The following is a 27,593-nucleotide window of genomic DNA, read 5'->3' on the forward strand; positions in this document are numbered from 1 at the left end:
TTCAATGCACCTGGGTGAGTTTTACCAATCAGATTTACCTATATATTGTTGGTATGTTGTCATTGTATTTATTGTTCTGTTACCCTGAGGAAAGTCCCGAGCGGGGACTGAAACGTTGGTCTCTTTTTTAACTCTTTTTTCAATAAAATTTGGATTTTTACAAGTCCGGTGAGCGGCAGTTTTTTGCAGCAATATTTCCATTGGAGTTCATGCCTGGCACCCGGCACAGTGGATACATAATTAAGCGTGAGTGCGGGGGATTATCAAATGTTTTGTATGGAATAGAGGGAATGTACTCTACCTCTTACCCCCTTTGCACCAGCAGTTAGTGAAAATTTATTGTTACGATTTATTTTCACGTTTTTTTGTATGGGTTTTGTTTCAAGTGTATACTGATCATATTCAGTTTATCTGATTGGTATCTATTTTTCGGGTATTTTGTTTTTAAACATGGATGACTTTCTGGTACAAGCAGGAGCTTACAGTGAACACGCTGAAACCCTCCAATTTTCATCAGAGGAGGCAGCGGATATACTATGGGATGAAACCAGCCAGGGTTTACCCAGTAATGTTACCCCTAAAGATGTATATTTCAAGCTACTCCGGCTACACAAAAAAAGCACAGATTTAGACCTACATGGCATTTTTCTGTCTGATTACTACAAGGCTAAGATGATCCCTCGAGGATTCAGACTGCTTAATATACCCACCATAGGGAGGCTTAAGGCCACTGTATGTAGAGACTGGACTCATGTACTCAATAGGGCCTCACTGGATCTTATGCTTATAGCCATCAAAGACGTTAAATCTGATCTGGTAGATGTTAAGCGTAATATAGTGGTGTTGGAAATAGAACACTCAGTATTACTAGCCTCCAGTGAGGGCGCCAAGATACAGCAGCAGCTTAAGACAGAAGTACTCAAATATAAAACAGAGTTGGTGAAATTTAAAAAACAGAAGTTTGAAAGAGTACAGCAAGATTATCACGATCATCGAGTATACCGATGGCTTGCAGGTGACCGTCCTCCTAGACCCAGAAGGTTTAGGAAGAGAATTGTGCGCCCCAATATCCCTACGGTGGATATTACATCAGGGGAGTCAGCATCTGAGAGTGACGTACAATCAGAACCCAGTCCTTTTTTAGGGAAGGTGGGCACAGGGACTATGACCAGAAGCAGAAACCGAGGAGACGAAGACATAGGATCAGGAGAGGCCGTAAGAACAAACCCGGCGCCAAAGGGGAAACCGCCGCTCAGGAGGTAAATCCCATTTTCAACCTCTCCCGAAGACCCCTCAGCTCTATTGAAATAAGCATTTTAAGCAAGGGGCTGTCGTTTATACCTACATGTGGCCCTAACACATTCAAATGGAGCACTGAATTATTTCGATTTGGGAGACAAATGAGACTTAAGGAGTTTTTTCAACACACTCCAATACAGCAGTCATCCATGTCTGAGAAGGGAACCGGCAGATTCAAGATCAGGTCTACATTTGATCCGCATAGTACCAAACATACTATTAAAACTTTTTTATCGTCTACTGCTAAGATGTCCCAGGATATTCTGTCTCGCAGATTTAAACCACAGCATAACATAACCAAACAAGAGCGATCTTTACTTAAGGAACTGTCTAATGATTCCACCATAGTTATCCGCCCAGCGGATAAGGGAGGCGGTATCGTCCTTATGGACTATGGACATTATTCTGATGACTTGAAAAGACAGCTGATGGACAGTGACACGTATTTCCAACTAAAGGGAGATCCCACGGCAGAAATACAGAAGAAACTGGTAGACATATTGGACATGTCTTTAAGAGCCGGATATATAGATACAGAATTATATCAGTTCTTGAACAAAACCCATCCCCGCACTCCGGTAATATACAGTATTCCTAAAATACACAAAAATGCTCAGAGACCACCTGGGAGACCCATCGTCTCAGCCATTGACGGCATACTTGAACCTATTGCACAGTGGCTTGATTTTCTTTTTAAGAATCCAGTTGAAGCCTTGTATACTTGTGTCAAAGACACACAGTCTCTATTAATACACCTTAAAGCCTTGACGTTTGAGGATACAACACCGATTTTCATCACTATGGATGTATCCAATTTATACACAGTCATCCCCCATACAGAAGGGGTAGAGGCGATGCGGCAAGTGTTATGTAACACATCATTATACCAAGGCCCCCCGATAGAAGCGGCACTTGAGCTATTATTGTTTATTTTGAGCAATAACTACTTCAGGTTTGAAGAAAATTGGTACCTACAAACAGCGGGAACCTCTATGGGATCGGCAGTAGCACCAAGATATGCGAATGCATACATGTATATGTATGAAATACAACATATACTAACCCCATATGCAAGATCAATAATGGGGTACTACCGCTACATTGATGATCTGCTTATAATTTGGAACGGCACGACAGAACAAGCCCAGAATATGGTGGATACACTGAATCAGCTGCCTACACCGATTAGGTTCACCTCTAATATCAGTGAACATGCAGTCCAATATTTGGATTTGGAACTGTCTTATGGAACTAAAGGAATTGAGTACACCTTGTTTTCAAAACCAACTGACAGAAACACCCTACTGCACGCTCAGAGTGCACACCCATGGGCTTTGAAAAAATCCATACCCAAGGCGCAATATCAGAGGGTTATACGGAACAACTCAAATACTGAGACAGCAGAGATACAATTGAAAGCAATGACCCAGAAGTTTGTGAATAGAGGCTATGCAGATAGGGTGCTACAAGAAGCACTCATCCAAGCCAGAAGAGCCCCGAGTAAGGATAAGGCTCACTCTTCACAGCGTATGGTGTTTCCATTGACCTTCCACAACTCTGCAGATAAGGTCACGGCACTAATTAAGGACAACTGGAAGATGGTATCCACGGATGACTCTCTGCCAAAGATCTTCAAGGAACAGCCAATGATCTGCTACAGAAGAAACCAAAATCTACGTGACATGTTGGTACACACGGATCCAGTGCATAGTTACACGAAGGCATTGAAGTCCAATATACGTGGTTGTGTACGTTGCCTGGGGTGTGTTACTTGTGGACACATGATCCCTTCTAAGAAGTTTTGTCATCCTCACACCAACAAGACGTATGACATCAGGCACACCATTACCTGCAAGACACCCTATGTCATCTATAAGCTCATGTGCCCATGTGGTCTTTATTATGTGGGTAAGACGGAGACCCCTATATGTGAACGCATACGTGGCCACCGGTCAAGTATCAGGCTGGCCTATCGAGATGGCCAGTCTGACAAACCGGTGGCCAAACATTTCTTGGAGAAAGCACACCCATTATCCTCACTCAAATTTGTGAGTATAGACCATGTACCTTGCCCTAAAAGGGGTGGTAACAGGGGTCGGATGCTGCTCCAAAAAGAAGCGTTTTGGATTTATCAGTTGGGAACCATGGCTCCGAAAGGGTTGAATGAAAATATCCCATATTATGCATTTATTTAACTCCTATAGCTTGTATCATTTTTACAGTGTATTATTTTAAAGTTATGTATTGTGATGTATAGTGTACTCGGGTAATGGCTCTCATTATATAGAGCGATACGTACCATGAGGTATTAATATTTTTTCATTTATTATATTCACCCGGTATAGATTGTTTCGATATCTATTTCGATATCTATTTTTCGATATTTAGTATGTACACTAGTATTATATATAGTGGTAGTATATCCCACGTTGTACAGTATGTTATTCACACTGGTGATATTTATATAGGGGCATATTTATAACTGCGAGCTCATTGATTTTGTTCATGATTGTGAACTGTGTCACAGCGGTACACATATTTTTGACACTGCACGTGGGTCATATATACCACTAAATATTTATGGCCATTCATCACATTCACTATTAAGTTCTGTAGTATTGCGGAACATACACCGTTTCTTGGATTCTGTAAATATATCTTTCCAACACATGTTTAAGATTATACATTATGTGTTATTTAGGTTATAGATTTTGGGCACATTGGTGTCAAGAAGGTGTATCTTTGTATGATAGCACACTGTCTAAGACCTTTCACCATTTCTTTGCCCAGCCTGCAGACTGTGGACACAATATGTTGCTTAGCAACTATAGACAAATGGCACGTCATAGCACGCATCACGTGCACGTATAGTGGGAGGAGCCTCAGCGGGTGTGCGCGCGCATACCCGGAAGGGCTATAGTACACGGTCCACACGTTTTCAATGCACCTGGGTGAGTTTTACCAATCAGATTTACCTATATATTGTTGGTATGTTGTCATTGTATTTATTGTTCTGTTACCCTGAGGAAAGTCCCGAGCGGGGACTGAAACGTTGGTCTCTTTTTTAACTCTTTTTTCAATAAAATTTGGATTTTTACAAGTCCGGTGAGCGGCAGTTTTTTGCAGCAATATTTCCATTGGAGTTCATGCCTGGCACCCGGCGCAGTGGATACATAATTAAGCGTGAGTGCGGGGGATTATCAAATGTTTTATATATATATATATATATATATATAAAAAATAGAAAAAATCCCATGCACTCACGCTTTAATGTTCCTTATGTGCCGGGTGCCAAAGCCTGGACTCCAAAGATACATAGAACGCCAAATAATAGCTGCTCACCGGTCTTGTTAAAATCCAAAAGTTTTATTCAATCATATTTAAAATCTGTGACCAATGTTTCAGTCCCCGCTCGGGACTTTCCTCAGGGTCAGACAATAAATGATAGGACAACGATCCTATCATTTATTGTCTGACCCTGAGGAAAGTACCGAGCAGGGACTGAAACGTTGGTCACAGATTTTAAATATGATTGAATAAAACTTTTGGATTTTAACAAGACCGGTGAGCAGCTATTATTTGGTGTTATATATATATATATATATATATATATATATATATATATATATATATATATATATATATATATATATATAGTTCTTACACATAAATTTGAAAAAAAATAACACATTTATTGGTCTTATCACAAAATGTCTACACAAATTAGAGGGTAATTGATAAAACATATATATTTTTTATAATTCGTATTTTATTGAAAGTTTTATGAGTAGGGAAGGGATACAGAAGACAAAAAAGGGTGGGGAGGGAGTTTCACATTAATTTGCAGTGTATTACATAATGTTTCACATAGTAACAACAACAGCTCACTTATACAGGTTGTCTTACATGTAGTCGACTCATTGACCTATATAGCTCTCAAGATACATATGTGTGATGAGCTGTGGAATTGGCCTGCAGAACCACAACTTGGTCTAAACTTAACTTGGAGGGACTGCAATCCTAACTATAAATCCTAATGGCCAATAACCATAGGTCTCCCATCGTATGCGTCATCCGCCTCTATCTCGTGAATGCCTGTGAACTCTTATTACATTGGAGAGGTTTGTTACAATTGTTAAAGTTGGGTGTTAACGGTGTGATGTGCTGTGTGTCACATTCAACCAACCAATTGGACAAACTATGGTTTTGAAGTGGTCCACCTGTGCCAATTGTGATGTGCAGTTGCTAATTGTTTTTGTGTAGAGGCCGCTAGTATTTCATATTTAAGATATTGTTTAATCTTTCCTTCCAGCAATGTGGAAGAGGGGCAGATAGTTTGCTTCCAGTGTGAAGCTATAAGATTGCGTGTCGCTAATATCGTTATAATTACCATATGTTTATCTAGGTGGGATATGGGGGTGGGGAGCAAGAGCATGAGGCCCAATCGGGGCGTTGGTGCCAGGTTTGTTATACCCATACAGAACCATAACTTATAAGTTTCTTTCCATAGTGGCGTTATGAGGTGGCACTCCCACCATATGTGGGTCATTGTTCCTTCACTCATTCCACACCTCCAGCATTTGCCTGACGTGAGAGGGAATATCCTGTGTAGTTTATCAGGTGTGTAGTACCATCGGTATACCAGCTTTTTGTGGGCCTCTGTGTGTGAGTAGCAAGTGGTCACCCCTTTCAGAGCTGTCAATGATTCAAGCCACTGTCCGTCTGAAAGTGCTAACTGGCATTCCCTCTCCCATTGTGCCTTATAAGAAAATTTGTGTGAGGAGGTTCCGGTCCCCAACACCGCATAACACAAGGACAAGGTTTTGTGTTTAGTCGGTGCGGAATGGCATCTATCAAACAACGTATACCTTTCGGTATCAATGTTATGCAAAGCGGTTATGGGTTGTGCTACCCTGTCTTTAATGATGCTTTTTAGTTGGAGGTATGGAAATATATATGAGGAGGGTAACTTGAATGATCTTTGTAATTCCGGGAAGGGTATGATCTTCCCTTGGTGACATATGTCCCTAATGCGTTTAGCACCCCTCTCTTCCCATCCGCTTAGGGATAACCATGGAGAAATCGACTGTAGAGAGGTTATAGGTGCCCATTGAGAGAACGGTTTGTCGGTCTGTTGTGAGTGGTGGAGGGCGTCCCACATTTGTATAGCATAGCGAGTTAAGGGTAGGAGTGTGTGATGTTTACCTCTCAGATGTTTCGGGGTCCAAATGAAATCCACCACAGATCCCTTAGGGCCGTGTTGATTCTCAATGTCCACCCATTGTAACGTCCCTGGTGGGGCGTGTAGTTTAACTACATTCTCTAGGACTGCTGCCTTGTGGTACAGTAGGACGTTGGGGAATCCCATACCCCCTTTTTTGGTTGGGGAATGCAATAATGCTAAAGGAAGTCTCGGTTTCTTTGCGTCCCATATAAAGGATGCTAGCAATTTTTGTATCTGTTTGCATAAGGTGGGTGAGAAAGGTAGGGGTAACATACGGAAAACATACAGAAGCTTCGGGAGTACCATCATCTTGACAGTGTTGATCTTGCCCAGCCATGACAGCATAACGTCTTTCCATTTATGTAGGATTTGTTTACATATTTGTGGTAGGGGGGTAATATTGAGTGTGGTGATGTCTGTGTGTGGCCGCTATCTTTACGCCTAAATAGGTGAGGTGTGATTGTCTCCAGTCAAAGGAGAATACGGTTTTCAATCTAGATACTGTGGAAGAGGGAAGACGTATCGGCAGGGCTTGCGTTTTTGACTGATTTAACTTGTAATAAGACACTTTGCTATACTCTCCCAGCACTTCGACGAGAGCAGGAAGGGACCGTTCAGGTTGGGACATGGTGACCACGACATCATCTGCAAACATTGATAGTGTGCATTCGGAGGATTTGATCTTAATTCCTGTTATGTTCGGGAGATGCCTAATCATATATGCTAGGGGTTCGAGAGAGAGAACGTAAAGTAGGGGTGAGAGTGGGCAACCTTGGCGCGTACCATTTGTGATAGGGAAAGGGCTAGATACAAACCCCGCATTTGTGACTTTGGCAGTGGGTTTTGTGTATAGGGCCATAATGCCAGTAATGTACGGAGTTGGAAATCCAAACTTGGTGAGTACCTGTTCCATGTATCCCCAGTGTAGTCTATCAAAGGCTTTCTCTGCGTCTAGTGCCAGGAGAAGGCCCGCCGTGTTTTGTGTTTCCATGTGTGTTAAGATGTTCAATAATTTTCTTGTGTTGTCCGATCCCTGCCTTTTTGTGACAAAGCCTGACTGGTCATTGTGAACTATCCGGGCGATGATGTTTTTAAGCCTGTCCGCTAGGATCTTGGCATACAGTTTAGTGTCACAGTTCAGAAGGGAAATCGGACGAAAGTTCTGACATTGTGTGGGTAGCTTACCAGGTTTAGGTAAGGTGGAGATGTGGGCTTGCAACATGTCTGTCGGCATCGTGCCTTTGGAGAATCATTGGTTGAGTAGAGTTGTTAGGTGGGGGGTCAATACGTCAGAGAACATCTGGCCCCGGGGATTTGTGTTTGGGCAATTTGGTTATCGTACGTGTCACTTCCTCTACCGTGAAGGGTTGTGTTATTGTATCTATTTATTCCTGTGTTAGGGTGGGCAAATTCACCCTATCTAAGAATTGAGTGATATGTTCCTTAGATGGCGTGTGTGTTGAAGGGTCGTTTTTGAGATTGTATAGTGAGCTATAATATTTCGCAAACTCCTCCACTATGTCTTGAGGGTGCATTAGTTTGTTTTTGTCGGAGGAGAAAATATATGCCACCCGTGAGTTGGCCATACGGGCTTTTAGTTTGGAAGCCAAGAGGGATCCCGCTTTGTTCCCGTGGGCGAAGAATTTATAGTTGTAGTTGTGCAGTAGATGGTTTGTTTTGTCTAATTCCATCTCACGTAGTTGTGCCTGTACTTTGGACAATTGTGTATAGCTATGTGCCGTTGGGTGAAGTTTGTTAGCATGGGTAAGTGTGATTATTTGTTGGATTAGGTTGTTGTAAGTGTGAAGCCTCGTCTTCTTCGCGAAGCTGGCTTGTTTAATGAATATTCCCCTTATTACTGCTTTATGGGCCTGCCATATCATGTCCGCGGAAGAGTGTTCCACAGTGTTCCTTTGAAAATAATCTGCAAGTTCTGTCTTAACCTGCATGGTGAAGGTAGGGTCACGTAATAAAGATTCATTTAATCTCCACGAACCCGTACCTTTGGTAGGGTATTGCGTCGCTAGTGTTAGAGAAATAGGGGCATGATCAGACCATGTTATTAGTCCTATTTTGGCGGTTTGGACTTTGGGTACCATAGATGAGTGTATCAGGAATCTATCTATACGAGAGTAGGAATTGTGGGCTTGAGAGTGGAAAGTGAAATCTTTCTCAGTGGGATGTAATATCCTCCAAGCATCTAAAAAACTAGTGTTGTGGAGGCATTGCTGGATAGCTTTTGTTGTGGTTGAACGGTACTTGGCCGTAGCCTGTGATATCCGTGAGGAGGAGGATGTGTCTAGGTGGTCATCTCAGATAAAATTGGTGTCTTCCCCTATCACTACGTTGCCAAGGGTATGTAACTTGGCCAAGCTTAGGATTTTGTCTAGATATACTGCCCTGTTCTCGTGTGGTCCGTACACATTAATAAGGGTGTATGGTTCATTGTTGAGTAGGCATTGTACCAGGAGGAAACGTCCCTCTCTATCACTGATTTTTTTTCTGCAGTGAGAAGGGCACATCCTTATTGATCAGTATAGAAACACCTCTTTTCTTCTTACAGTACCCAGAGTGGTAACCTATAGGGAATTGCTTGGATGTGAATTTGGGCAGCTTGGATTTTAAGAAGTGGGTTTCCTGAAAGAAGGCCACTGTAGCCTTCATTTTTTGGCTTCGCCAAGGGCAAGCCTTCGTTTATGCGGGGAATTCAATCCTTTCGCATTAAGCGAAATAATAGTCAAGGCCATGGTGTTGTATTGAATGTGTCTGCGTTTTTATGTTGCCTTTCGTCCATGTGATGTAGAGGTTCATAGCGATGGAAATGGGAATCATCCCCTATGTGTGGCCAACCATCTATATGGAGCACGTTAAGAGGTTTTGTTTTGTGAAGCAGAAGGGTTTGGAGGCAGAATAATGGGAGAGTAACCAGGGAAGAACTATATACAAGGTGTTGGTCAGATAACGAGTATCCGACAATAACCAGATTTGTAGTGGCTACGTGAAGCCAAAACATGGGGAGGGTAATTGAGACGGTAGACACTAGCCTACCCGCTTCTGGTCAATAAAAAAAAGAAAAAGTGAAGGGAAAAGCCGTTTGGAGGCACTCGTAAATTGGGGCCTCATGATAACAGTTATCCCCGAGGGGAGATCACCTTACTGGTGGGGAGCAATTTATAGGGTATCAACCTAGCCCTGTAATGCAAACAACATAAAATTCATACCATATATATAATAATTGAACCATCTCACATTTCTCGTAGACGAAACAATACAAGATGATCAAAGAGTCTCTAGGTAGGCTGGAGTTTGTCTTCAATTCTTGCCTTTCGATGCAGTGACCCAGTCCTTTATGAGCTTTTAAGGCGACTTCGCGGAGTCTCTCGGTCCCTCCGCCGTGTGCTGCTGGTGAACTTGTATGGGTACATGAGCTACTAGGGAGCACCTCCCTTTGTCTGTACGTCACCGTGATCGGGCAGCTAGAGCAAATCCGGTGGTTTTCTGGATATCCCTATTTTGGTATGTAGTTCGGTATTCATTAAAATCCTACGCGTTTCGTAAGTCTGCGCTACTTCCTCAGGGAATATTGATGAATACCGAGTAGTGAGAAGGGTTTCTTATATATGTCTCCGGTCTTGATTTTCATTTGTTGCATCTGTGGAGGTGAACTGGATTCAAAGTATACAGCAATCATATTGTGTACTACAAAAAGTATCACTAACTTTGTGTATAACCATTTTTTGATACAGTAAGACCAATAAATGTGTTATTTTTTTAAAAATGTATGTGTAAGGACTTTAAGTATATCTATATATAATATGTTTGTGCTTTCCTTCCAACTTGCTATTGTGCAAGTCATATGCAAGAAGTTGCAGCTAGATTTGTATAAACAAAGTGATTTAACTCCTAAATGGCAGAGCTTAAAGCTTAAAGCTTAAAGGGACCACTCTAGGCACCCAGACCACTTCAGCTTAATGAAGTGGTCTGGGTGCCAGGTCCAGCTAGGGTTAACCCATTTTTTTTTATAAACATAGCAGTTTCAGAGAAACTGCTATGTTTATTAATGGGTTAAGCCTTCCCCCTAATCCTCTAGTGGCTATCTCATTGACAGCCGCTAGAGGCGCTTGCGTGATTCTCAATGTGAAAATCACAGTGAGAGCACGCAAGCGTCCATAGGAAAGCATTGTAAATGCTTTCCTATGCGACCGGCTGAATGTGCGCGCAGCTCTTGCCGCGCGTGCGCATTCAGCCGACTGGACTGGACGGGAAGGGACGGGGCGGAGAGGAGGAGGAGAGCTCCCCGCCCAGCGCTGGAAAAAGGTACGTTTTACCCCTTTTTCCCTTTCCAGAGCCGGGCGGGAGGGGGACCCTGAGGGTGGGGGCACCCTCAGGGCACTCTAGTGCCAGGAAAACGAGTATGTTTTCCTGGCACTAGAGTGGTCATTTAACCCCTTAAGGACCAAACTTCTGGAATAAAAGGGAATCATGACATATCACACATATCACACATGTCATGTGTCCTTAAGGGGTTAAGCTAGTTTGGCCTATTTTTATTTTTTTTATTTTTTTACAATTACAAAGTCAAATCACAAGTATTCACAATTCAGTGGAAAAACCCTTATAGCCATTCACAAATTACAGTCATACTTTTTAAACATTACATGCAGGTGCTAAGATAGAACTGCTACTATGCCACCTATTAATAACTCCAGGGCCTCTAACCTTCCTGTGTACCTCCGTGACACTGCAAAACAAGTGACAAAGACTCCCCCAGGTGACATGTCCTCATGCATCTTTTCACTTAAAAGAAGAGTAAAAAAGGGAGATCCACATTTCTTCCTTTTTTTTTTTTTTTTTTTTTGCTTATGGGCTTGTTATTTAGCTCCTGGTAGATGTATTCTTGCATATAAGCAATAATACGAAACACAACATATAGGTTTTCATAAAAAAAAAAAAAATAATAATAATGGAGGCACTGCCCCTTCAGTATTGGGGAGGCAAAGGCGTGAATTTTTTATTTTTAATACACATTCCAACCCTACATGGAATGTGGCTATTAAGACTGATGGATAGTAACGCCTTCATGACTAGACTTCATGACTAGTACACTGCACGTTTGGGGTTAAAGGTGAGACATAGCAGAAAGATCTCTCTGGAGATGCCCTCAAGCATTTTTGCTGGCAGTCAAACTGTTGGGTTTTCAATTTAAGAAATTGTGACATGTACTGTTTCTGGAAGTCTTAGTACTTAGGCTGTCAAGTAAAAGTTAAAGTTTTCACAGTTAACCTATGCCAGTAGCGATCACAGCGTTCTATGTCATGATTGAAGGCTTGGGCTTTAGCTGTGCATCCCTGGGTCAGTTGTCAATGGACTGTCAGCTAAAGCTATTTTATGACTGGTAAATGTGTAAATATGGTTTAAAATAAAATACAACTAAACAAATGTATCCAATAAAACACTAATAACGTATACTATATATGAAAATACACAAACTAAACCCACCAGTCAAAGCAAGTGTGTATATAATGCAATGAACGTTGATACCAGGAGAACAAATGTGCCTGCAATAACACGGTGAAATCTCTGAACTAAATTCCAAATTGTGTAAATGTCAGATACGTTTAGTAATATTTTTCAGTTAAAGTCCTTTAAACACAAACTTTTCCTTCAGGTTCTCCTTGCTATCCTCCTTCAAAATGTAGCAAAAAGCATTTGAACATTTCACACACAATAGATACAATTATAAACGCACGTTTTACACTTTGCTTCACCGGAATCTCAGGGAGTTGTTCTCAGACAGCTAGTGATATTCTGCTGTGCCAATGAAATTACCCATCCATTTAGGCTTTTAGGCAGTCATGAAGAAACTGTACCAATAAAGCTTAACACGTTTTTTTTTTTTTTGCCATTTCTATAAAAAAATAAAATAGTACGCAATGAAAAAACATAAAGTAGGGAATATGCTTCTTGATATTTTAGAATGGCTTTTATGATTTATGAGCCTATTAGATAATGTTTTTTTTTCCTCGTAGTACATCTTGAAAATCCAGCATATATAGACATTTTCCAGTTGTATAAAATCTTTATTTCTTTCTCTTGGTGACATATGTTCTTCAACCCTTTCTTTACAGATGGTTACTTTTTGTTATCTGCATTGTGGAGAACAACAGTCATACACCTAATTTACTTTTCTGTAAAGCATTACAAGGAAGGATCAGATTATAGCGCTACGGAATTTGTTGGCGCAATATAAATAATATAATATAATAATAATAGCATTTGATGTCACACGCAGTGAGGAAGTTTGCCGAGAGGCACTGGCACTAATTCATTGTTAGATGCAAACATGTCTTCGCGTAATTTGTGAGGGTAACTTGCTGAAAAATACATTGATATGCAATTGGTACAAAAGCATATGAAACAACCTAGTACCTAAGCAATTCATATCGTTTCTATTGGTTACCTTAACTTCTCTTACCAGATATTCGTGTAGGCCCAGAAGTAATAACAGATCCAGCATTCCTGGTGACAAGGTAAGGGTAATTTTTGTGCATGTATAAATAATTCACTGTCTAATGAATTAATCGAATACCAGTACAAAAAGAAAAGTGTGTGTGTGTGTTTTGTTATACATTATCTATCTATCTCATTAGATGTCTTCTTCAAACATCTTTTTGTACTAGATTAGTTGTCACCCCCTCACTATTATCATTAGGAAGCAGGGCTGACCAGAGACTTGAGGACACCTAGCCTCCTGTGGGGAAGTGGGCATACTATTTTGGGGAGGTGGATAGTGGCATGTAAATGGCTCTGTCACATCACTTACCCTCTATTGTTTCATTTTGTCTTTCTCTTTCAGAATCTTTTTTCTTCATTTGTGATCTAATTCTCTTTAAAAGCTAAGACAAAATAAGGACTACTTGTCGTATGCATTTTTTCTACACTTGATCATCTTCACATAGGGTGGAGCTTAACCCTTTAAGGACCGCTGACGGTTCAGGACCGTCAGCGGTAAAACGTGCGTTTGGACCGCTGACGGTCCTGAACCGTCATAACGGTTTTGGGCAACTTACCTGATCGCCGTCGGTCCCACGGCGGCGATCAGCTCTCCTCCCGGTCCAGGGGGACTGCCTGTCTGCCCGGGCAGTCCCCCCTCGGCAGATCAGGACCCCACGGCCATGTGATCACTCGATCACATGACCGCAATAGGTGTCTGTGTATCTGCCTGCAGGGGGACTGTCTGTGCTGACAGGCAGTCTCCCTGCAAGTGTAAAATCATAAAATAAAGTTAAAAAAAAAACAATCAGTGTAAAAAAAAATATGTGTATATATATATATATATATATATATATATGATATATATACATGTATTATATCTATATATACCTATATATAATATATGTATATATATCATATATATAATGTCATACTAAGTGTATTTTTATATTTATATATACGTATATTAATATAAAAATACACTTATATTTAAATTACACACGAATATATACAAAATATATAATAACTATATATATGGTATATATATATTATTATAAAATACAAATAATATGTTAATAAAAATAAATAACAAAAAATAAAAATAATTTTTAATAATTAAAAAAAAATTATATATGCAATTTTATTCTAACAGTATTTTGATATTGATATATATATATTTATATCAAAATACACTTAGAATGTAATGATATATATATCTATGTATAAATAAATAAATAAAAATAATACGAAATATACATATGTCCACATACATAATTACATAAATAATTTCATAAATATACACGTAGACGTCAAATATATAAATATGTATATATATTAAAATTATACGTGCATATTTATGTAATATTTTTACCTAATTAAGTAATTTTAATGATTGCAATTCGAGGGACCTGCCTGCCAACCCAGGCCGAAAGTCCAGATAATTTAATTTGCTAGCACTGTGTTTAACCCTGTAACTTTCTATGACACCCTAAATCCTGTACATGGGGGTACAGTTTTACTCGGGAGACTTCGCTGAACACAAATATTAGTGTTTCAAAACAGTAAAACATATCACAGCGATGATATTGTCAGTGAAAGTGAAGTTTTTTGCATTTTTCACACACAAACAGCTCTTTCACTGAGGATATTATTGCTGTGATATATTTTACTGTTCTGATACACTCATATTTGTGTTCAGCGAAGTCTCCTGAGTATAACAGTACCCCACATGTAGATGTTTTATAGTGTTTGTGAAAGTTACAGGGTCAAATATAAGGCTTGATTTTACTTTTTTTTTTTTTATTGAAATTTGTCAGATTGGTTAGGTTGCCTTTGAGAGCGTATGGTAGCCAAGGAATGAGAATTAGCCCTATGATGGCATACCATTTGCAAAAGAAGACAACCCAAGGTATTGCAAATGGGGTATGTTCAGCCTTTTTTAGTAGCCACCTAGTCACAAACACTGGCCAAAGTTAGCGTTTTTTGCATTTTTAACACACAAGCAAATATAAATGCTAACTTTGGCCAGTGTTTGTGACTAGGTGGCTACTAAAAAAGACTGGACATACCCCATTTTGAATACCCTGGGTTGTCTACTTTAAAAAAATATGTACATGTTAGGTGTGTTTCGGGCATTTATGACAGATAACGGTGTTACAATGTCACTATTGATACATTTAAAATATATATATATTGAAACAGCAATTTCCTACTTGTATTTATAGGCCTATAACTTGCAAAAAAAGCAATAAAGCATGTAAACACTGGGTGTTTTTAAACTCGGGACAAAATTTTGAATCAATTTAGCAGTTTTTTTCATTAGCTTTTGTAGATAAGTAAAAGATTTTTCAAGTAAAAGTCCAAAAACATGTTTTTTTTTTTAATTTTTCACCATATTTTTTTTTTTTTTTTAATACAATATATGACATAATACAAATAATGGTATGTAAAGAAAGCCCTTCTCGTCGTGAAAAAAACAATATATAACTTGTATGGGAACCGTAAATGAGAGAGCGGAAAATTACAGCTAAACACAAACACCACAAAAGTGTTAAAACTGCTCTGGTCCTTAACGTACAAACATCGCAAAAACAGGCCGGTCCTTAAGGGGTTAAGGGAAGTTCCAAACCGCTGGTCAATATTTGTCTGTAGTAGGAAAAATTCATACGACAAAGTAGTCCTTACTCTGTGTTCTATTTTAAAGAGAAACAGATGAGAAATGTATGCTTTGCTCTGGCCTTCTTTTCCATCAGCCCTGCAATCTTCTGATACAGAGAGGCAGCGCATGGGAGGTGAGGCTGCAGGATGTCTCACAACTTTGAGAGGGTAGAGCCAGAAGCCACCATGTAGAAAGGGAGGTAGTTACTAAATGTGTGTGTTTACATACCCACTCTCTATGCATATATTTAGAAAGAAACAACCATACACACCACGCACATTTACATATGACTTGGCACAAACAAAGACATAAAATAAAAAAAGGCTGCTCTCCTCTCCTCTCACCCCACACAACACTCAACCCCTTTCTTAACCCACAACTCTCACACACATACACAATGCATCCCTTACACACATATCCACTATATACACACACTTCCACTATAAACCTATACACACACTTTTCATACATCCCTTATACACAGGGCCAGACTGGGAACTAAAAGCAGCCCTGGAAAAAAAATTATTTACTAGCCCAATAATGCATCACGTCAGCATAGTGTGCTGATACAGAGTTAGAAAAGATAACTTAAAATTAAAAAATTATTACTCCAATGTGGAAAAAAAAGCACTCATGGGCTTCAAAATAAACAAAAGTGCAGATTTATTTTAAGCAGACGTGCCTTTGCATGTAATCAATGTTTCAGTCCAACTACCTTGACATATTAAGGAAAGTTTGGTAATGGGACTAAAATGGTGAATGTATGTAGTGCACAACTGTAAAAAAATGACATTATCTTGTTTATTTGTTCTGTGGGTGCGCTCTTTACTTTAAATATGTTATTGTGCTGGAGTATGCACCTAGCAACAAGACTGGGCCAATATCTGCTCATTACACATGTTGCATATTAATGACATTACTCATTACTGTGTATTATGCAATATATAAATAATAAATAAATGTGTAAATATACGCATAATTATATATATATATATATATATATATATATCCCATATGTGTGTCTCCTTCTTCCCCCAAGCCCCTCTGTGTGCCTCTTTGTCTCCCCCCAGCCCCTCTGTGTGTTTCTTTTTCCCCCCTCACTGCTCCTCTGTGTCCATGTCTCTCCTCTCCTTCCCAGTCTCTCTCTTCCCCCTCTCTTTTTCCCTTCCCCCCCTGTTTATTTCTCCCCCCTCCCCTGTGTCTTTTTCCCCCTCTGCCTCTCTCCTGTCTTCCCTTCCCATGTGTGTCTCTTTCCCTCTGTCTTTCTCCCTCCTTTCCCTGTGTCTCTCTTCCCCTCCGACTTCCTTCTCCCACCACCATTTCTCTATTCCACCTATTTCTCCCCCTGTGTCTCACTCTTCCCCCTCTGTCTCTTTCTCACTCCTTTCCTTGTCACCCTCTCTCCCCCTTCTGTCTCTTTACTTCCTCTCTGTCTTCTCTCTATTCTCCCACTGTCTTTCTTCCCCCTTCCCCTGTGTGTCTCTATTCCCCCTCTCTGTCTTTCTCCCCCTTCCCTTGTGTCTTTCTATTGCCTTTCTGTCTTTCTTCCCCCTCCCATTTACCAAAAGCGTTCCACGCTGGTGCGGTCCGGCGGCACACTAATGCTGACAACAGTGAGCTGTCCGCATAGGAGGACTGAAGGAGGGAGCATGTCTTTCTATCATGCTCAATCGCAGTTCCCACAACTCCCAGCACAGTATGACGTTGTTGTGCTGCGAATTGTGGGAACCGCGAGGCAGGGGCAGATCCAGAGCCAGATCTCAGGAGGGGCACTTGTATATTATTTAAAGACATAATCCAGGCACAATAACCACTATAGCTCAGCTGCAGGCTGAGCTCCCAGGTACTCTCTCCCTCCCCTGCCGGCTACCAGCAACAAAAAAGAACAAGGCTAAGATTTTATTGTTCTTTCTACGTTGGCTGCATTGTAAAAAATTAACAGAAAAACATGTAGCAGATGCAACTGTGTAGCTCCCACATAGTGCATATCAACTTTAACTTTAAAAAAATTTGAAGAAGAGTTGCTAAAATTATAGATCTGCATATGGGAGTTCAGAGTTTGTGTATGTATGTATAAATATTAGGCTGACCGAGGAGGCAACTTTGAAACAAGGTAGCCTTCATACCTGCTAGCTTTAAGGGGTTATGTAAGCAAAATGGAAAAACATTTTTGAAAACATTTTAACACCAGTGACTTCACCAGCAATGCTCATAATGGGGTTCTACCCGGAAAAGGGTATCCACTGAAGGTGCATGACAACTTGTGTGGCTGGCCCCTTATCAAATGGACCATGCAAAGTGCTGATGAAACAAACTCTGCATGTTCCTGGCACACTTCACAACGCGTCTAATGATGCACTCATACTGTGCTGCCCAAGGACAATATCCAGTTGGAAATCTGGAAATCTGGAAAATCTGGACTGTTGGATGGCATGAAGTGCCATTTTGTTGTGATAAGTGGTTAGGAAGAACATAAAGAAATAAAATATTAAAGCAAGGTTAGTTTATGGCTATATTATTTTATATATTTTTATATTTACAAACTTTCGTTCTATTCTCCTTTTTTTATTTTAATCACTCGCTTGTTATTGAGGTGATGTATGTATATCACTTGTTAGGGTTAAGGGTTTTGAATTTTTTTATTTTTTTTTTTATTCTTTATTTTGGTTGTGCAGGTGATCACAAGATATGAACAGACGCCACAACAGCGTGTTACAAGAGTTTCAGATATTAGTCAGTGGCATAGAAATTTGCAAATTTTTTGTTTTTAAACATAGATAACTTGCGTAATTAAACATTTGAGTTGTGAGTAGATGCATTACGTTCAGCACGTTAGTTAAAGAAGACACTTCACACATAGCTAGTGAGACGCTTAAAATTGCTTAGAATATTCTTAGAAGACGCTTAAAATACGCTTACAGTAACCACCCCCATGTTAACCCAGTGACAGTCCGGTACGAGTGTATGTCAGCATTCAGAATGGCCCTTAGTGTGCAGTGCAGTATGTTGCAGTGTGGCAAAATGCTTAATGGCTGCCTCTGTGCTTATAGTCCCATTGGGTGACCTGAAAGGGAGGTTGCAGTTCCGTTCCTGGGCCACTGGTAGTCCAGCTGAGCACCAGTCTTGGGCCTGTGGTGAGTCCCGGGTGTAGTGGCTGTGGGTGGGTCAATCCTCTGTTTCAAGCTCCCCACGGGGAACTGGGCTGTGTGCCAGGTTGGTCCGAGGCCTTGTGTTGTGTTCCTCCTGCGAGTTCAAAGTTGCGCTGGTGTGTTAAGCCGCCACGCTGCTCCTCCTCAGCTTGTGCGAGGTAAGTTTCTTTCGTCGGTGCCCTTGTTGGTGTGGTCGTTGTTCCGCCTGTGTGAGAGCAGGAGAGGAGGGTACGTCTGGCGGCCCTCACTTCGGGGGTGTGCATGGTCTCCGCCATTTTGGGAGCGGACTCTCGCTGGTGTTGCGGCACTTGTCTGGGTCACAGGGTGGGGACCGGGATCACCCCCGCCGGTCCATAGGGGGGGGGGGGACAGGGCCAGACCCGCCTAGCCTTGCGTTTCAGCTATACCGCTGGTGGGCAGGATAGCTGGGCGGCGGCCGTCCACCCCACTCACCGCCCGGGCGGTCTCCATCACGGTCGGCTGGGATCGCCCCACCGAGGGACTAGAACCGTGTGGCAAGCCTCACCTCGGGACCAGGGTTGCCTCACGAACTGGGGTACAAGTTCCTGGCTGGTAATAAGCGTTTTGCCGCTCAATAGGGCCATAAATTCAAGCTTTTTTCAGGAGCTCTGTCTCCATGCTTCCACTCAGCATGGCGGTCCGGCCCCGCCCCCAAGGGTTTTGAATTTTTAACCAATTTAATAAAAGTAAAACTTTAACTTGGAGACATTGCTATATCCCCCAAACAAACCCCAATATCATACTCCAATTTTTATTTTTGTGTTCGTTTATGGCAAAGTTCGGGTTCGTACCGAACATTGTTTTTTGGCCCCCGGACCCTACTAATGGCATGGCTGTGATTGGCCAGTGCAGCATGTGACCCAGGCTCTATATATAAGCTGGAGTCGTGTAGTGCCGCACGCACATGAGCTCTTATTAGTGTAGGGAGAGGATGCTGCAGCTGTGAGGGACAGATTAGGAAAGAATTCTGCAAACTAGTACATTAGTGGGGTCCACTTCATATCTGAGAGTCAAATATAAGCGTCAAATACTGCGATTACAGCGCAGTTGTAAACATTCTAATTGTTTTAGTGCTAATCTGCTAAATAGTAAATTTGGGGTGTGCTCTTCATATCTGAGAGTCAAATAGAACCGTCAAATAGTGCTGTGACATAGCATTTTTAAACATTCAAATTTTTTGGCTGGTAAATAGTACATTTGTGGCCTGCGGTGCACTTCATATCTGAGAGTCAAATAGAACCGTCAAATATTGTGCTTACACAAAAAATTCTAATTCTTTAGGTGCTAAAAAGTCAATTTGATGCCTGCACTTCATATCTTACAGTCAAATAGAACCGTCAAATACCAATATAACAATATTGTAATTCGGGGGCAATACCCTCACAAGTCAAACTGAGAGGTAATTTTATAGGGAAACCTGTTGCCTGTATACAATTCTAAAACTATTTCCATATGTCCTTTGCAGACTTTACATGCTGGAAAAACACAGGTGCCAACTGCTGTGGCTTTCTGCACTGTGCAGACCGGCAAGCAGGGCAGGGTTGAGGAGTGGGTGGAAGATGATGTGGAGGATGATAAGGTCCTAGACCCCACATGGCATCAAGGTCATGCAAGTGACGTGTGCAGTTTGGAGGAAGAGGCACGAGCACAGCATAAGAGGGAGCAGGGTGCAAAAGCGGAGCGGCCGTCCCCTAGCGCTCGTCGGCATGTATATCTTTAGCATTCCCACAGTTATCCAAGTAACAGATGGAGCGATAAAAGGAACCATAACAGATTTAACGAGCCTTTCACAGTCCAGTAACCGGGATTCAGACACTGTCTGGGCGGTGGTCGGACGACCGGGACCCAGTATGCCTGATGTTGAAGTTAGGGGTCACAGTGTGGAATGGATTAGCAGGGATCCACGTCTTGGAGTAGGCACTGGTGCTCAAAGTCTTTGAAGGCATTGTGTGGTAGCTTGTGGGCCAGGGTGGTTGTGCTTCCCGGCGCCCTCTGCTCTCTTCTTCCTTCATCTGGGTTCATGGAGGTCGCCCTCTGTCTATTGGCAAGGACATAGGCTTGCACCTCCAAAAAGGTCCTGCTGACAATCTCCTCTAAGGGTGGCTCTCAGTAATATGCCAGGTGCCGTTACACCTCCTTGCGCACTTCCTCCTCATCTCCGACCCATGGCTGGGGTTCGTTGCCTCACTGCATGCCTGGTCGCCCTCCATGAGCGCAGCAGTCTTTCGGCCTTGTTACACCCACCAGGCGTTATTCCTCTGGCTCCACACAAGTCCTGCAGTGTAGGTCGCTTTAGAGCACTGTAGCCCATGGGTCCCCGATGGTTATCCCCTTTGATTAGAATAGGTCAGACCCATTTACCCAGTAACCGGATGGGACACAGTTCCAGGATACGTTTGACAATCTTTATTTGGGTACACAGCTTTGCCTCCTGTTGCCTCCTCCTCCTACTCAGCTTCTTCTTCCTCCTCCTCCTCTACCACCTCCTCATCCAGTCAGCGTAACACCTTCACCACCAACTTCAGCACAGCCAAGGGGCAACGACAGCAGGCTGTATTAAAACTCATATGTTTGGGGGGAAAACCCCACACCGCGCAGGAGCTGTGGACGGGCATGGAACAACAGACCAATGAGTGGTTGTTGCCACTGAGCCTCAAACCCGGCCTGGTAGTGTGCGATAATTGGTGAAATCTCGTAGCAGCTCTCTGCCTAGCCGGTTTGCCGCACATCCCTTGCCTGGCACGTGTGCTGAATTTGGTGGTGCAGAAATTCCTGAAAAACTACCCATATATATGAGAGCTGCTGCAGAAAGTGCGGGCCGTCTGTGCGCACTTTTGGCGTTCTCACTCTGATGCTCGTCTGTCTGCGCTGCAGCGCCTCATGAGACTGTGCGAGCAGCAGCAGGCGATAGTGGAGTTTCAGCTGCAGCACGCACGGGTCAGTCACTCTGCGGAACTGAGTTTTATTTTAGCAGTGCATTTAGAATAACAGACTCGCATGGGGTACCCCAAAGGCAGTCCTCATGCTTTTCAAACATTCAGTACAGTGGAGTATATAGTGGAACTTGCACAATTTTTGATAATTAATGAAATTGCGTTGTACAAAGTTGCATGTCAGATGTTTAGGTAAGTGGTAAGCTAGCCGTCTTGTTCATTGCATGCTAAATAGTTATGTAGCTCTGCGTTACTGGTATACAGCATTGTTGAAGACAAGAGTGTGGAGTACATTAAGAGTTGTAGCGCACCATTATTAGTAAATAGGTATAGTCAAGCTGTGTAACACGTCGAATTATGAATAGTAACTGTAGCTTGCTATGCATGTCTGGTGATGCTGCGTTTTCTGCATGGTTAACAACTTAGTGGTGCTAGCTAGCATTGCAGCCGGTTTTAGTGCTATAAAGCTGGCAGACTGCACGTGTGCTCTAGACTTTACCTTAGTGACTCTATGCTTGGTGAAACATGAACTAAATACTCATCTTAAACAGGTAAGAGATTTGTGTTTCTCTATTCAATAATTGTCATACGAGATAAGAGGAGAGGAAGGAGTGAGAACAAGAGATAATAGGAAAATATGCAAAATAATATTTCAGGGCACAACAGACTGGCATATCTTAAGCTTGGGTTGGTCAGGTGCAGTGTCCATAAGTTTGGGAGACCCGGTCAGCCTATGCCGGTTGCCCTCATAGCTGCGGCTCGCCTTAGGAGGTATAGTGGCAGGCCTTTAGATTCAACAGTGTTCGCATAGCGTGAGGGGGTTTCCCCTGGTGTCCCCAGCACTTTGAGAGCTCTTTCCGCTAACCTCCCTGTCCCCTTTGTGTGCTTTGGCCCTTGCCGGTGGAGGAAGCCGCTTACGGGACGGGCAGCTCGTCTATGGCATCTGGGCCTAGCCGCTTCCCTCTTCAACCGTGGGCTGGCTTGTACAGGTGGGGGAGGCTGCCCTCTCCTCCGCTTGTTTCCTGCTCTCACCTCTTTCGTTGCCGCAGGTCTCTGCTGGGTGCGTGGAGGTGATCGCTGAGGCGGGTGAACTATTGTTTCTTGCCTGGTAGTTTGTCGTTGTTCTATTTTGTTCCAAAAGGCGGCGAATATGCTGTCTATTCAGGTCGCGAGATCAGGTCTCTCCCCGCAGCTGCTTGAGGAGCACGTGGCATCCGCCATGTTGTGTGTCCCCGTGTTCGCCGTCTGCTCACTCAGCACCATCCCATGTGCCTGTTTCTGTTTAGTTCCGGGCCGGGGGGGGGTAGGAGATCAGTGGGTCCGCTCCGCCGATGCAGAGAGGGGGAGAGCGGCTGCCTCTCCCCTGCTCCGGCACCTGCCGGCCGCAGTCAACCACCTCGGGCTCCCGGTATCGGTAGTACCCGGAAAAGGTGTCTCAATACTTGCCAGGGTCTCCATGATGTGGGTAGCTCTGCTTGGCGTAGTTTCAACCTTTAGATGAGGGGTTAGTTGCAAGGAAACTATTATTTTCCGGGAGCCTCTCTGATGTGCGTCCATCCAGCTAGCAAGTCAGGCTCCGCCCCCCAGAGTTTTCTTTTTTTATATGTCCCAATATTTTGGGGGCTACCCCAATTAAAAAAACAAAACAAGGGGGCGTGGCCTGGAAGCCGAGGAAGATGGCGGCGTGAACCCGGAGCTCCCCGCAAGGCTCATAGCAAATCCTCGCCAGTAGCACCCAATTGCCCCGAAAATGGGCAAATCACAGAAGGCAACGCAAGCCTCGAAGCCCGCAGACACCCCGAGGGGAACATCGAACCCCTCCATGCGGCGATTCCTGACAAATCAAGCCGACGGAGAAACACAGGCCTCCACTGACTCGTTAGCCACGGGAGAGGCCCTCCCGACACCGATATGGAGTGGGGATGACACACAAGTAGAGAAACCACTGCCTTGCCCTTCAGAGCCGAACCCGGAATGGCTCTCCATCCTCCGCAATTTACCTACCAAGGCAGACCTGACGGAAGCAAACAATAGCCTCCGGGCGTCCATCACTGCGGAACTACAGGCCATGCGGGAGGAGTTTTGCGGCCTAAGTCAAAGAGTCTCCCAGATTGAAGCGGACTGCGACCATATGCAGGCGGCGCAGTCTGCCAACACGGACGCCATACAACTCTCCACCCAGCGACTCCAGCAGATGGCACATCATTTGGAGGACCTCGACAACCGAGGTAGAAGACAGAATATTAGAGTCAGGGGGATCCCTGAAGATGCTGATGAAGCTGCTCCAATACAGGCAACCCTCATGGGTCTCTTTAACAATATACTGGGCCGCGCCCAGCAGGAACCTATCCACATGGTGAGAGCACATCGGGCACTGAGACCTAAAGGCCCTCCCGGGAGCCTGCCAAGAGATGCCATATGCTGCCTCACAGACTATCACTTAAAAGAGGAAATTTTGCGCAAAGCCAGGGAGTCCAACAGAATACTATTGGGCAACACAGAGGTCCAACTATACCCGGATCTCTCTCCTACCACCCTTGCCTATCGTAGAGCTTTACGTCCATTTACTAGACAACTACAGGCCAATAGGATCAAGTACCGCTGGTGCTTCCCGACCGGATTACAGGTTCACACGCATAGAGGCCCATACATGATAAAGGACTATGCCGATATAGAGGAACTGGGGAGAGAACTCCAGATCACACCAGCCCCTCTACAATGGCCAGATCCCTTAGTCCTCTATACACCCGCCCAGGGCCCGAAACCACGAACGGCAAGTAGCCAACCCCCAAGGATCACTCGACAACAAGCGACCGGCCCACGTGGCCTCTGAAAGGGGGTAAAGCCAGCCATTATCAGGACTTAAATCGACTCGACCCCCCCTACTGGGAACACACTCCACCTTGCTGAACTCCATCCCTCCCCGCCACCGGACTCCCACAGACCGAGAAGAACCTCAGCGTGACCTACACAAACTGGGGGTAACCCGTCGCACGGGAGTGCATCTTTTACATGCAGACAAGTGGCCTACACTCGCAAGTTACAGACCCAAGGACTATCACGCAAGGACATTTTGCAATGAGCACCATGACTCACACCTCCAATCGCAAGTATCACACTTTACTGGCCGACAGGCCTGAGAGACTTTTAATGCTCATGTGTAACCCTGCTTACAAACTGCTAACTACCCTATGAGTGCCACAACGTGGGGGCAAGGGGAGGAGGGTGGGAGGGACAGATAACAAGGGATCGAAGATACTCAGGGGCCAGCTCTAGGGGAGGCGAGAAGGGAGGGAGGACCGGGACGGGCAACCATCCCCCCCCACGAAGGCCTTGTGATGACCTGGACAGGAGCAGGCTGGAGGGGCGGGGGCCCGCCTCGCTCAGACCCCTGGCACATGCACACAGATAGAATTGGGCTCCAAGCAGGGTACGATCTCTAAATAGGATACGAGTCGAGGGGCTGCTTCATTGTGGTGGGAGGGGGGGGGGGTGAGAGGGAAATAGCCACCCAAGGGCTCAAATATAAGACGACTACACAGGAGCCGGGAGGTACTTTTATATGACTGAATCTCAACAGATAGAATGGGGAGCCGATGGGTAGGGATGGGAGGGAATTGGGAATCCCAGTGGGTGGGGGACGGGTCGACAAGCAACACATAGATGCCTCCATAGGTGAACGGAGGAATTAGAATACAGATGACAACCTAAGAGGGCATAAGGCTAATAATTGACAATGCATGCTGTTATTTTCACTGTTACTGTTTTCCTTTATGTTAATTATCGTGTTACATGGTATACGTTGCTAATGTCACACTTGTACACTGGCGAGGACACGAGAAGAATACACGATCGTACAGAGCCACAAAGGGGACACCTAGGGACTAGGTGAGAGACACTAGGTCACACCAGAGGGAGACTCGCGGAGCGAGCAACCAGGACACTTCCATACACACGTTGAGGCCTAGGCCTTCCAGCCACACCCACGAGGGACAGGCGTCACTCACAAGGGGTCGAAGCTTAACACCCAGGGGCGGCCAAGAGCCCCCACGACCACCGAGACGCTAATACCCTAACGCCGAACAGACGGCGGATACCCCACACTGTACACTCACAAACACCTCAAACACTACACACACTCAATTTAACTTTCGGCCTGGGACTGCCGGGTCCGAGGACCGGATAGATATAGCGCAAAATGTCGTTGACCCCGGCTAACCTCACACTTATAACCGTAAATGCAAGAGGACTGAACAAACCTGAAAAGAGGTCAACAGCCCTGAAAGATTTTTACGCCGCTAGGGCGTCCATAGTATTTATCCAAGAGACGCACTTCAAAGAGGGTGCGAGACCGAAGCTACATAATCACCATTATCCCACAGGCTACTATAGCGACTATCACGGGGGGAAGGCCAGGGGAACAGCAATTTTGATACACAGAGGAATCCCGTTTCAGGAACGGGGCCTACAGACGGACAGGGAGGGGAGATATGTTCTCCTCAAGGGAACGATAGCGGGTCAGACATATACCTTCGCCAACATATATGCCCCCAACCAGAGACATCACAAATTCCTGGCAGGAATACTCCGCAAGATACAGGGGTTTACGGAGGGTACACTGATCGTAGGAGGGGACTTCAACATTGCCCTAGACCCTAAATGGGACACGTCCACAGGCACATCCCACATACCCATACAACACCTGAACACGCTCAAACGCCTCATATCCAAATACACCCTAGTAGACAGTTGGAGAGCCCACCACCCAGACGAGAGGGAGTATACGTTCTACTCCCACCCACACAATTCCTATACCAGAATAGATTATTTTTTTATGACCCAATACCATCTCCCACTCGCCCTACGAGTAGAACACGGTACGGCCACCTGGTCAGATCATGCCCCCGTGACACTCACGATAAAATCCCCACTCTACAGACCCAAAGTCTCTAAGTGGCGACTCAACGAACACTTACTCTCCGTACCGGAGGTAAAAGCGGAAATCGACACGGCTCTCCATGAATATTTTGCCACAAACACCCCATCCCAAACATCCCCGACGATCATGTGGGAAGCACACAAGAGTGTGATTCGGGGCCACTTTATTCAAAAAAGCGCTAAACTAAAGAGACAAAGGGAGGCAGCCATGGCAGACACTCTGACAAAAATTAGGGAGATCGATAACCTGAACAGTCAACCAGACGCCCGAATCGCAAAGTCGACTACTCACACTACGCAGGGACCTGACCAAGATGCTCCAGACAAAATATCACAGAGACGCGCTGCGACATACCGCCTTTTTCGCACTACATGGCAACAAAAGTGGTAGGCTACTGGCACGGATGTTAGCCAAACGCAGACAACAGACGTACATTGACCGCATACGAGATGATAAGAACACATTACACAGACTGCCTTGCAAGATACAGGAAACAATCAGGGCATACTACGCTAATCTATACGCACTACACGGGCCACACACACACCAGGCAGACACGAGACTGACGAACTCCATCGATGCATACCTGACGCTCAACTCGACACCTAAGATAGACAGGGACACGGCTGACCTACTAGACAGGGAGATAACACTAGATGAACTGACCACAGCAGTGAAACAGACGAAAACGGGCAAAAGCCCGGGCCCAGATGGCTTACCACTATGCTATTATAAGGCGCACGCAGACATACTATATGCCCCACTCATATTGACGTTTAACGCCATAAAAGAGGATCACCCACTCCCCAAGCAATCCCTGGCAGCGCACATCACTATTATCCCAAAGGAAGGAAAGGATAGGGAACACTGCGGAAGC

At 43.9% G+C, this 27,593-nt stretch overlaps 1 protein-coding gene across 1 annotated transcript in view; it reads left to right on the top strand.

Annotated features, from left to right (window-relative positions):
- Nucleotides 1-27,593, top strand: part of IMP3 (IMP U3 small nucleolar ribonucleoprotein 3) — a 103,144-nt gene that overhangs the window by 51,924 nt on the left and 23,627 nt on the right. Inside the window, exon 5 of the mRNA XM_063426955.1 lies at nucleotides 13,002-13,053. Coding sequence (XP_063283025.1) covers nucleotides 13,002-13,053 — 52 coding nt within the window. The remainder of the gene's footprint in view (nucleotides 1-13,001; nucleotides 13,054-27,593) is intronic.

Source organism: Pelobates fuscus, chromosome 7 (assembly GCF_036172605.1).
Source record: "Pelobates fuscus isolate aPelFus1 chromosome 7, aPelFus1.pri, whole genome shotgun sequence".
In the NCBI taxonomy this organism is placed as follows: domain Eukaryota; kingdom Metazoa; phylum Chordata; class Amphibia; order Anura; family Pelobatidae; genus Pelobates; species Pelobates fuscus.